Source organism: Patella vulgata, chromosome 4 (genome assembly GCF_932274485.2).
Source record: "Patella vulgata chromosome 4, xgPatVulg1.2, whole genome shotgun sequence".
In the NCBI taxonomy this organism is placed as follows: domain Eukaryota; kingdom Metazoa; phylum Mollusca; class Gastropoda; family Patellidae; genus Patella; species Patella vulgata.
Window position 1 is genome coordinate 4,347,521 of NC_065882.2, and position 12,971 is coordinate 4,360,491.

At 36.2% G+C, this 12,971-nt stretch overlaps 1 protein-coding gene across 1 annotated transcript; it reads left to right on the forward strand.

Annotated features, from left to right (window-relative positions):
- Nucleotides 1–4: 4 nt before the first annotated feature.
- Nucleotides 5–12,719, forward strand: LOC126819736 (6-pyruvoyl tetrahydrobiopterin synthase). The gene is made up of 6 exons (XM_050547950.2): nt 5–171; nt 4,126–4,205; nt 5,083–5,105; nt 7,613–7,669; nt 8,253–8,323; nt 10,016–12,719. The coding sequence occupies exons 1-6, from the start codon at nt 59–61 to the stop codon at nt 10,143–10,145; spliced, it is 474 nt and encodes a 157-aa protein (XP_050403907.1). The 5' UTR covers nt 5–58; the 3' UTR covers nt 10,146–12,719.
- Nucleotides 12,720–12,971: the final 252 nt, after the last annotated feature.

The following is a 12,971-nucleotide window of genomic DNA, read 5'->3' on the forward strand; positions in this document are numbered from 1 at the left end:
TCATTACTATTTACAGCACACGCATCTTTTGAAGCTGTCAGCTGTCTGGCTGATCAATATGTTTCAAGCCTCACCAAAGGAAAGGATGACTGACACCGCTGAAAGTGTCGATCTACCCCTAGTGTATGTCAGTAGAAAAGAATCTTTCAGTGCATCTCACAGACTTCATAGGTAGTATAATTTTAGTGGCATCTTATTGTCTTAATAAATTAAGGACCGCAAATCGGTTAATTAGATTTTATTTCTATCCGCTCGCTACTCGAATCAATATTAAGCTTATTATTATGTGACCGTTTACAGGCCTGTGTTTCTTGACATTATTGTCTCTAGTTGAAAGTACAAAAATAGACTTGTACAGTACTTGTAATTAGATAGAGCTGTGATAAGGTATCCATAGCAACCACAGGCCAAATGAAGATTATTATATAAGGAATTCATTTGAAGACAATTATTCTGCAGTACAAAAGCTTAATTTATTTAATTAAAATATCTCATGAATAGACAATGGACCCAGGAAGGATAGGGGGTAGTTATGCACAGCTACTAAAAATGTATTCCTAAAAATGTATGGGGTTTATGGTCCTACTGTTCTGCTCCTATATTACTGGGCTAATGAAGACGGGCATACGCCATACAGTGTGCTATGAGGGAAATTTTGCCCAGGCAGTGGCACAATCGCTTATTCTTATATCGAATTCTAACTGCCAAGGGATCTTTTACGTGCATTCTAATGTATACATATGGGACCTCGGTTTTTCGTGTCATCCGAAGGACTAGACAGTTGTCCTTGTCAGGCCCTCCGTTCTGCACCACTGACAAGGGAAAACCACGTCGGAAAATCCAGATGAACTTTCTCAGCCAATGAAGGCATCGAACACCCGACTTCCAGGCTAGCAAGCCAGCGTCTTAACCACCCAGCCACCGTGGCTCCCGTATTCCTAAACAGGCCCGTAGCAAGGGTTTCGGAGGGCGCCGATGTACATAAACTTGACAGTTACAAATCTTTTGCATGGACTCACTATTTCAGCATTCATGAAATGTCATCACCCTAACCCTATCCCTGTGATTTGTCTGTCCATCTCTCATTTGCACCATTTATTTTATTGTCACCTGCCTTTTGAAGTCTGTCCGTCAGTCCTTTTGGCACATCGATGGACCAGTTTGTCCGTCACACTTTTTGGGACAAAATAACCCTCCTTCTAACTGAGCGAGAATGTTCAAACTTGGTGTAGGTGTTTATAAGGTGAATGCCTAGATGGAGTTCGAAGATGAGCCTTTTCTGCTCAGGCTAAGCAAAGATAAGAAATTTGGTTGGTTGATGATTTTGGACTTGGTAACTTTGGTTTTAATTAAGTGAGAGTGATGAAACTTGGTGTGTAGTTTCTTTACATAAATACCATGACTAAGTTCAATAATGAGCATTTTCTGCTCAGGTGAAGCAATGCAATAAGCAATTTGATAGGTTGACACTTTGGAGCTCAATAACTTTGATTCTAATTGAGTGAGAGTGGTGAAACTTTGCGTATAGTTTCATTACATCAATACCTTGACTAAGTTCAATGATGATCATTTACCGCTTAGGCAAAGTAGAGACTTCAATCTCATTGGTCGAAACTTTAGAATACAATAACTTTTCTTTTAATTGAGGTAGAATGTTTAAACTTGGTGTAGATGTTCATTAGGTGAATGTCTAGAGTGTTTCTATTGAATTATTCCGTAAAAAATTTTATGATTGCGTCCTTTATTTTATATAATTGTGTCTTTAATTGTGTCTTTTATATAATTGTGTCTTTTATTTTATATAATAGTGTCTTTTATTTTATATAATTGTGTCTTTTATTTTATATAGTTGTGTCTTTTATTTTATATAGTTGTGTCTTTTATTTTATATATTAGTGTCTTTTATTTTATATAATAGTGTCTTTTATTTTATATAGCTGTGTCTTTTATTTTATATAGTTGTGTCTTTTATTTTATATAATAGTGTCTTTTATTCTATATAATAGTGTCTTTTATTTTATATAATAGTGTCTTTTATTTATATAATTGTGTCTTTTATTTTATATAATTGTGTCTTTTATTTTATATAATTGTGTCTTTTATTTTATATAAACTGTTTCAATGGCATTTAGTAATTGAACTAGAGTATACAGGTCACAATTCTATGGAATACAATTACTGCTTTTTACTGAGCGACGTTTTGACTAGGCTTCTCTAGTCATTATCAAGCTATGATAAAAAATGAAAATATGACAGGACAATATATACATGTACACCACAATGCTTAGTTAATGCTGACAAACCAGGGATGTAACTTAATTACGTGTACCTAATGGTAATCTGATTTAATTGTACGCTAATAAGTAATAATACCAATTAACCTAAAAAATTGACTAATTGATTAATGGATAAGTTGTTGTGGAGTATACACAATGATAAGTGGGTTTTAATAATACAAACGTTGCAAGAAAATGAAAATTGATGAAATGTTATCAACGACCCCTTTCACTGAAATAAATACAAATGATAAAAGAATAGATTGTTGTGGAGTATTTACAACGATTTGATGAGGTTTTGATAATGACAACATCCCACGAAGATGAGATTTGATTGGTGTTATGACCAAAATAATTGATATGTGGATGTTGATGCGAGTGATTACACTGTTATACGAAAAACACTTAGAACAATGACTGCACAAATGATCAATAGTCCCCTGAAGGCTGACAATTTAAAATATTGTGTGGTACTTCACTGGATGTTATTGTGATGTAGAAAAGCAGGGTTAGAAATATTGAGTGCATTAAATTACAATAACCGCAGGCCTGAAAAGCAAAAATGCCTGAAAAGCAAAAATAGTTGGGAATTATTATTGTCATTTTTGCATATTATGATGGTTATTACAAACTTAAAGTTATTACTGGAATATTGATAAGTATTAAATATGATAAAAAAGAAAAAAGTAGAATTATGCTTAGCCTTGATTATGTGATAAGAATATCATACGCCCTGGGGAGGAACAATCCTTGATCTCTGTTCATCGTTGGTTTGTTTCGTCGTATATGAATGGCTTCATGTAATCGGCGCGCTCTCTTGTTGCTTATATTCTTGCATAGTGGTTTTACATTGGACCGTTGGACTCTGTGGCGAGGGTTGGAGTTCAAATGTTCAGCTACAGCTGAGTTGTTGGTTGCTGCTTTCGACTTGTGGTCATCTATCCTTTTATTTAATGGTCGCTTTGTCTCCCCGATGTATGCAATCCCACAATTGCATACTATTTGATAAACACATCCCTTTGGTTGTGGTGGTTGTGTAGGATTTTGTTTACCATTGGCTCTTAATATATCTTTAGTGCTGTAGCTTTTTGTGAAAGTTACATCTATTTCTGGTTGTTGCATTAGTAGCCGTTTGATTTGGTAGGAGACTTTGCCGTTGAAAGGAAGGAAGATTCTGACTGGGGCAGTCGGGGTTTTTGGTTTAGCTTCACTCGCCGACAGGGTCTTGTTGATGGCGTTTGTCACAAACTTCCCTGGATAGCCGTTGAAATTTGTGAAGACATGTTTGAGATGATCAATTTCCTTGGAGAGGCTCTCAGGATCACATATCTTTTTCGCACGGTTCACCAGAGTTGAAATTGTGGCCGATTTGACGCTGTTCGGGTGATTAGATTTGAAGTGAATGTATTGGTCGGTGTGGGTTGGTTTCCTATAGACACTGGTGTGGATCGAGTTGTTGGTTTTAGATACACAAACATCGAGGAAGGGTAGTTGGTTATCATTTTCGGTTTCCATTGTGAATTTTATACGTGGGTGTTGCCTGTTGAGGTGTTGTGTCTTTTATTTTATATAATAGTGTCTTTTATTTTATATAATAGTGTCTTTTATTTTATTTAATAGTGTCTTTTATTTTATATAATAGCATATTTTATTTTATATAGTTGTGTCTTTTATTTTATATAATTGTGTCTTTTATTTTATATTATAGTGTCTTTTATTTATATAATTGTGTCCTCTCTTCTTTTTTTTTTATATATAGCTGTGTCTTTTATTTTATATAATTGTGTCTTTTATTTTATATAATTGTGTCTTTTATTTTATATAATTGTGTCTTTTATTTTATATACAGTAAATGTTTATCTGATGAAGAAAATGAAGAATTGTATGGTAAATGTAATAATCCAAATGGCCATGGCCACAATTATACTGGTAGGTGAAGTTTTTGGCACTGTTGTTCTTGATATTTCCAGCAGATGATAAGGGTGATTGATAGCCAAAACCACAAAATTTCAACCAATCTGATTAAAATACAGATCTATATTTCATTCTGTTTTTTTTATACTTTCGATGACCTACATTACATGAAGATCTAACAAGTTGTACTGGAAGGTTGTGTCAGGGGTCGTATGATGTCAGACATTGATTAATCAATTAACGTTGACGTTTCTAGTTGTTTACCCACAGTTCCGTGCATGGCATGCTAAGAGGTCGCTGTAACAGACCGTTTCATTGGCTTATCCCTCACTTCAACCAGAACGCCAGTAATATAACAACTCTTCCAGATCCTAGTGTAGTGAAGACAAGTAAAATGAAATGTTGAAATTTTAAAGAACGAAACGAAATAGGATCTGTGTTTTAATCAGATTAAATGTCAGTCGGCAATATATATCAAATTATGAAAAGGAAAATGTCTGTAAAATAAAGTCTTTGACGGTTTGTGGGCTGCCATCAATCATCACCATAAACATCCCTTGACAATTTTAAGTCTCCACGACCACAGGAAGTGGTAGCGGGTGAGAAAATGCAATAGCCCCAAGTTTTTTAATCCATGAACATTTTCGTAATGTCATACAAAGTTTTTGTACTGCAGAAGTTGTTCATTTTAAAAGAAATTACTCTTTGCTTTATGGTAGCTTTATGGTGACGTTCCATATCATTAACAAAATCTAAACATTGAAAAGGCTCAAAATATTGTATTTTGAAAGGGAAGGGATTTATTAATCCCTCCTCTGTAATCCCTCCAATGACATCCAAATAATTTAATAATTTGCTATTTTTATGAAACTTTATATTTCTTTTGTTACAGTTGAGGTTATTCTGAAAGGACCAGTAAGTGTTGTACTTTTCATTTAGTCATTTTTATCTCCCTTTGGTTAGGTTTGGCTTCATGACAGGTGTTGTGCATGGAGAGGGTATGCAAAGACCAATATCGGCATTAACTTTATTAGAAAAAAAGTCATCGTAATTTAAAATAATAATCATTTTATAGAGCGAATCTAGAGCGCTGAATATTCTCTTCAGTCAGTTTTAGGGCTCTGTGGCAATTTACTGTTATATATGCTCTGAAAGTTACTGTGGTATACATATGTAATGCACAGATGAATAAACATGTAATGCACAGATAGGGTGACCCGTGCACTCTACAGAAATACAGTCCACCGCTGATAGTTCGAGACTGCCACTGAAGCGTGAACATTCGCCGTGTCGAGACCAACTTTCTGACAGTATGATACTATAAATAGCTATGGCACGTGCAATTCTCTACAAATCTATCAACTATTACAGCCGTAAAAAATTTATTGTTGACGATTTTGAATAGCGGTAAAATTAAGCTTCTTGGTTATTACAGCAGATTTAGAAATTACGTTCGTTTTATTTTTTAAATCGCTTTATCATTAACTGTACCGTTAAGAGCGGCATCTTTTGGTTTAGTACAAATAATATCTCTGAATCACTCGGTTTAGACAGGAACATGATACTAGCAGTAGTATCATTTTACTTTTACAAGCTTCTTAAAACAATTGTTGAGCTAGCTAACGTGCTTATTTCTAAATTCAATTTCTTGTTCTAGCTTTCTGTTATGTTTCGTAAAAAAGTAGTCTTGATTATCCCGACCTGTCAATTAGACGTAGAATGGTCGATAGACTGATTAAGCAAGACTAATTTCAAAACAAGGGCACGTAACCTATCTTTTACTCAAAAGTGTCTGGATGTTATGGACGACACTTGGAACCAGTTTTCAGTCTATTATTTATAGATGATTAATGGTCATAGCTTATTAAGTACAACATGATCGTTTATTTAGTGACTATAATTGTGTGAAACTGATTTGAGGCTTGGCATATATATAAATATTGTGGCGTAATTGTCGAGATATTTGGAGATATTTCTTTATGGTGGGCCACCCTAGCACAGATGAATGAACATGTATTAACAAATTATTACTGGTGAATACACAATATATCCATGTATATATTGATTTAAATAGCCTGTTAATTATACATGTATTTCCTTTATTTTATTGGAGAATAAATATGATATGAAATGAAATGAAATGAAATGGGGTTTAACGTCCTACTGTTCTGCTCCTATACTGGGCTAATGAAGATGGGCATACGCCATACAGTGTGCTGTGAGGGAAATTTTGCCCATCATCCTGCATCACTGACAAGGGGGAACCAGGGCGGAAAATCTGGATGAACTTTCTCGGCCAATGAAGGGATCGAACACCCGACCTCCAGGCTAGCGAGCCAGCGCCTTACCCACTTAGCCACCGTGATCCCCAAATATAACTGGAGAGGGAGTGACAGTGACTCAATGAGCAGGCCTGACAAGGACAGCTGTCTAGTCATTTGGATGGGATGAAAAACCGAAGTCCCATGCATACATTGGCGTGCATGTAAAAGATCCCTTGGCAGTTGGAATTCAATATAAGAGTAGGCCGTAGCGCTGCTGCCCGGGCAAAATTTCCCTCATAGCACACTGTATGACGTATGCCCGTCTTCAATAGCCAAGTTCGGAGCAGAACAGTAGGACGTTAAACCCCATTTTATTTTCTCCAGTTATATTACATCAACAGTGTAAAAAGAGAGAAATAAGATATTTTTTCCAAATTTTGAATTGGCACTTTAGGAATCTTTCATTTGACAATGATGCAGTATAAAGATTTTTCATGTATATTTTTATTATCACATCAGGTAGAGGGGAGTTGGATGGCCGAATGGTTAACGTGTGCGTGTTGTATGATAAGGTCTGTCATTGAGTCAACTGGTGTGGTTTCGATTCCCCGGTTGTACGTGACAAGGAGTAGGGTCACCTGTCCAACCTCATGGGTTTTCTCCGGGTTCTCCGGTTTCCTCCCACTGCTAAAGACCCCTAGGCGCAAGCAAATTATTGAAATAAAATTGAACCATATGGCCGAATGGTTAACGTGTGCGTGTTGTATGATAAGGTCTGTCATTGAGTCAACTGGTGTGGTTTCGATTCCCCGGTTGTACGTGACAAGGAGTAGGGTCACCTGTCCAACCTAATGGGTTTTCTCCGGGTTCTCCGGTTTCCTCCCACTGCTAAAGAACCCTAGGCGCAAGCAAATTATTGAAATAAAATTGAACCATATGTTAGATCCTAAATGACCTACTTTGTGTGAGTGGACTTTAAACCCTCTCTCTCTCTCTCTCTTCCTCTTTCTCTCTCTCTGGGCCCTCCGGTTTCCTCCAACGGCTAAAGACACCTACGCGCAAGCAAATTTTTGAAATAAAAATTGAACCATATGTTAGTCCCCAAATTACCTACTTTGTGTCGAGTGGACTTTAAACCCCATCTCACTCTCACTTCAGGTAGATCCAGTTACAGGGATGGTAATAAATTTAGTACAACTGAAGGAACACATGAAGGTGAACAACTTGTAGTAATTTCACAATCTAATTAAAACACAGATCCTACTATGTTTTGTTTTTTATAGTTCAAAATTTTGTTTTACTTGTCTTTACTACACTAGGATCTGGAAGAGTTGTTATGTAACAGGCGTTCTACTTGATGTGAGAAATTAGCCAATGAAACGGTCTGTTACGGCGAGTTCTTTGCCTTTTTATTTATGGAATGTCTGACATCATAGGGTCAAAAGCCGCTCGTTTGGCCCCTGACGTGAACCCCCACTACAACTTGTCAGGTTTTCATGTAGTAGAGGTCATCGAAAGTATAAAAAACGAAACGAAATATAGATCTGTGTTTTAATCAGATTGAGTAATTTCATATTTTACCCAGAAGAGAGTGCTTTGTAGATCAATTAATTTTTAATAGAGGCATACTCAACAACTGATGTTAAAGATTAAAAAGTGTTAATTTGGTGTGATGCATTATTGCGTGTCATTCAATCACATTAGAATTAAATGTGCCACGAATAATTGATATATAAAATTAAACAGTGTTAATTTGGTGGTTTATATGTCATAATTAATGCCCCAATTATTTTAATAGGAAAGTATCATGGATGTCTTGGACCATAAAAATATTGACCTTGATGTTCTATATTTCAATGACAAAGTAAGGTATGTATATATGTATAATTGTATACCTATATAGGGTATGTATATATAATGCACATGTATATTTTCTATGTGACGGTCATGGTGGTTAAGTGGGTAAGACGCTGGCTCACTAGTCTGGAGGGTGGGTGTTCGATCCCTACATTGGCCGAGAAAGTTCATCCAGATTGAGAAAGTACATCCAGATTTTCCGGCTTGGTTCCCCTTGTCAGTGGTGCTGGACGAAGGGCCTGACAAGGACAGATGTCTAGTCGTTTGGATGGGATGGAAAACCGAGGTCCCGTATGTACACATATAAGAGTAAGCTGTAGTGCTGCTGTCCGGGCAAAATTTCCCTCATAGCACACTGTATGGCTTCATTAGCCCAGTTCGGAGCAGAACAGTAGTTCATTAAACGCCATTTCATTTCATTTCATGTTACATTTTCTATGTACATATTTCTCTAGACTTTTGGCATGTTTTATTTATCAGCCCAGTCTGACAGTATGTATTTAAATAGTGTCTATATTTTCAGTTGTTTAAGACATTGCGTAATATATAGACACATCACTCAGACTATCGACCTCGTACAATATCAATATATTACTTAATGTCTCGCCCTCGACCATTAAACCGCACATAACAATTCATTAAAGATGCATTATGTAAAATTTAGCTAAAGAGACGTTCTTGCTATATTAGCTCAAAAATAGAGATAATGGAGAATGAATATATTGAAAATTTCAGTTCAATTACTTTATTCTAAGTGAAGTTATGAGTGTTTGGAGTTATTATAACAATATAGTCTCAATTGTCAAGTACCATTGCTACGATAATAAACAAAGTCTTGATTATCCATTTGAATATTAAATGGAGCCGTTGTTCTAATTCATTTAATATCTCAGCCATTTGATGATCTAGAGAGTTGATTATAGGCTTGTTATGTGAATAAATGCCTATTTTATAATTTATATAACATTTGAACCAATAAAAAAGACCTGCTATAGGCAGATTTAGATCTTACATAATGCATCTTTGATTTATCGATTGTCTTATATAATACTGTGAAACCATTTAAGCTAACTAGTTTCTAGTATACTTATCCGACTCTAAACTCTGTATAGTATTTTAGAGTTTGGGCTCTATCCCTCCTACCTGCACATCCGTAGCCAGCCGTGGGCAAGGGTAGGCAGCCCCCCCCCCATTGTTGCCAACCATAGTTCTAAAATACCTACTGTTTGTAATAGACAGCAGTCAGGAATCATCATGTCGAGTATTGATTTGGGGACATGGTTTAAACCTATAGTGAACTATATGGTGATACTGTTTTAGTTCTATACAACTTTGTAGGGGCGTTGTGAGAGTTGGTTTATATTAAAAAAAAAACCAACCAAATAAGGATGAGGTATACATTACATATTATTGATTATGTTCTGATATCTATCTGCCCTATATTTTGTACTGACTTGCCCAATGGCTCACTGTCATGGGCCCCTGTCTTATCAGTATGTTCGCTAGAGAACGGTTTTCGGGGCTCCATCCAGAGGGAGAGAACCCCCAGCCCCCAACCCCCTAAAAAGTTCATTGCCCCTCCGCAGCCAGCAAGTTGGCTACGGGCCTGCCTACCCTCTTATCCACTCCTACTTCCTGCTCATTTTTCACATAATATAATTTATTATAACTATGTCCTGTATAATTACATGTTTTTTATTACAGTACAGCAGAAAATATTGCTATATTTATCTGGGAACAGATAGATTGTAGACTCGAGACAGGATTATTATACGAAGTCAAGCTACACGAGACAGATAAGAATACTGTTTGTTACCGAGGAGACAGAAGTTGATCTTTATGACAAAAAAAATATACTATTACATTTCCTTGTCGTTATGTTTTTAATGGGTTTTTTTGTACATCAACGCTTTTTGTTATGGTGTTATATTTTTTAGTGTGCAATATTTCTGATGAAACACATGTATACATTGTTTATTTAAGTACAATCACTTTTTACTTTTTTATATTATCACTTGCCTTTTATAATTGATATTATATGGAAGATCAGATAAAGAGTTGACTGTTGTCGCTATAATAGTTAAAAAATAGATAACGTAAATAGAATATGTTGAAAATTTCAGTCAAATTGTTCCCAAGATATTAGGCCTAGCCTCGGCCATCATTACTAAAGTCGGTACAATAAAAAAAACAACACGGTTTCGTTTATCCATTTTTGGATTTAATCACCAATGGGTCTTGAGCAGCAGATCGGATTCAAATCCAGTGAAAATCTGACACATACGATGACATCGAGAGTTAATTATGGTTTGGATACATTAATTAATGTCTATTTAATTGGTTCATAGCCTTAAAAAAGACTTGCAATGGGCAGATTTAGCTCTTGCATAATGTATGTTTAAATAAACTTGATATACAATAAAAATTAACAGCAGAAAAGATTTAGATAGAGAGATGGTGTTTCTTGCTATAATAGTTTAAAAATTTCAATCAAATTTATTTATTCTGAGCAAAGTTATGAATGATTGAAGCTTTGACAAAATTTAGCCTAAATAGTCTTGATTGTCTAGTACCATGGCTACAAAAATAATAAACAAAGTTTCGATTAATCCATTTTAACTTCAAATTAATTGTGGCAAGTCTGTTTTAATCCATTTAATATCTCAGACATCCGATGACCGAAAGCAGTGGTTCTCAACCTTGTTTTGCCAATGGCACACCTTGGAACACAAGAAAAAATAGCATCACACCTGGCTAAATATATATGAAAAATATTTGAATTTTGCAATATAAAAACATGTAAGTCAAACAGAATACAACCGTAGACGTAGACACAGACTATAGACATAGACACATAGAATGACTGAAACTAAATAAAGAAATACACAGATATGAACTTATCAGTAGACACCTGTCATTACTCAATGGGATCACTGTTTTTAGTGTGGCGTTCAAAATGTTTGTGGTACACTTAGGTTGATCTCGCGGCACACTGGTTGAGAATAACTGAACTAGAGAGTTGATTATAGGCTTGTCATATTAATAAATGTCTAAGTAAAAATTTATATAACATTTGAAGCCAGAGAAAAGATCTGGAATAGACAGATTTAGCGCTTACATAATGTATCTTTAATCAATTAAAGGGTTTCCTGTGGCTGAAAATAATTGTCAATGACCACAGCAGTCTACCAAGTCAAATTAATCAAATTAAAGCATATGGCCACGCTAAAAAGAAATAAATGAAACAAGGTTTAATGTTCTACCTTTCTTCCTGCGTGGTTTCCCCTTGTCAGTGGTGCATGATGGAGGGCCTGACAAAGACAGCTGTTTAGTCCTTTGGATGGGACAAAAAACTGAGGTCGTGTGTACACATTGGCGTGCCTGTAAAAGATCACTTGGCAGATGGAATTCAATATAAGAGTAGGTCGTAGTGCCGCTGTCCAAGCAAAATTTCCCTCATAGCACACTGTGTGGTGTATTCCCGTCTTTATTAGCCCAGTCAGAGCAGAAGAGTAGGACGTTAAACCCCATTTCTTTCTGCACCAACTGAGCTAATGAAGACAGATATACACCATGCAGTTTTCCAGGAAGGCCATTTTGCCCCGGCAGTGGCATTTCACTCTGCACATCATCAAATTCCAACTGTCATGGGTGTTCACAGGACCCGTTTTTCATCCCATCCAGATGACTAGATGCTGTTGCTTGCCAGGTTCTCTGACCCGGGAACTTTCTCTGCCAAAAGCAGGATCGCCCCCATGCCCTGCTCTTCCCACGCCACAAAGGCAAGTCTAAATATAACCGAATCTGAGCGTGTGGTTACTTTGTGACCTTGACAACACAACGAACTGAATCGCTCGATTAAAATTTTAAAATGTAGATGTACCATCTTGGTATTAGTTACATTCCAAATGAAGGGCCCCGGGGAAGAAAGATCTAAGTTACTTTTCAACGAACCCCAGTTAATGGTGCCATCTGGTAGCAAATTGTATAAGCTTTCTGTGGAACAATCAATTTCAGGTAAAAAAGATTGTAGTCACATCAAACCAAGGCACTTGTGAAATGGCCTTCCGGACAAATGCGTCCACCGTACCCTTTATTTGACCTTAATTTGGCTGAAAAGTGGAAGTCAGTTGTTGTACTGGGAATTATGATTCGTATTAAACATCATTTTGAAGTTGTAATTAAACCCATTTGTTGTTCTGTTCGTGTCAGGCATTCTCGACAAAAGTCTGTTTTGCCTTTTATGCGAAAAGACAAATATGTAACTTAGATTGTTCTTCCTCTGGACTCTTCAAATATTTTCAGTTAATAAAATGAAATGTTGATGGAATATTTTTCTTATTTGATGATTACATATTTTTGACGTTGGCATGTATGTATGTTCTAATAAATTAATGTTCTAACAGAATTCTTTGTTTGTCTTAATTTTGATTGGAGTCAAGGTGACTCACTAGCCGGATGTGTTGGCAGAGAATGGCAGGAATTTCAAGCAATGGTTTTCCCCTTTCAGTGATGCGGGACAGAGAGAAATGGGTGTCCTCTCGACACATATGGTTCAATTTTATTTCAATAATTCGCTTTGCGCATAGGGGTCGTTGGCAGTGGGAGGAAACCGGAGGATCCACAAGGTTGGACAGGCGACCCTACTCTGTGTCACGTA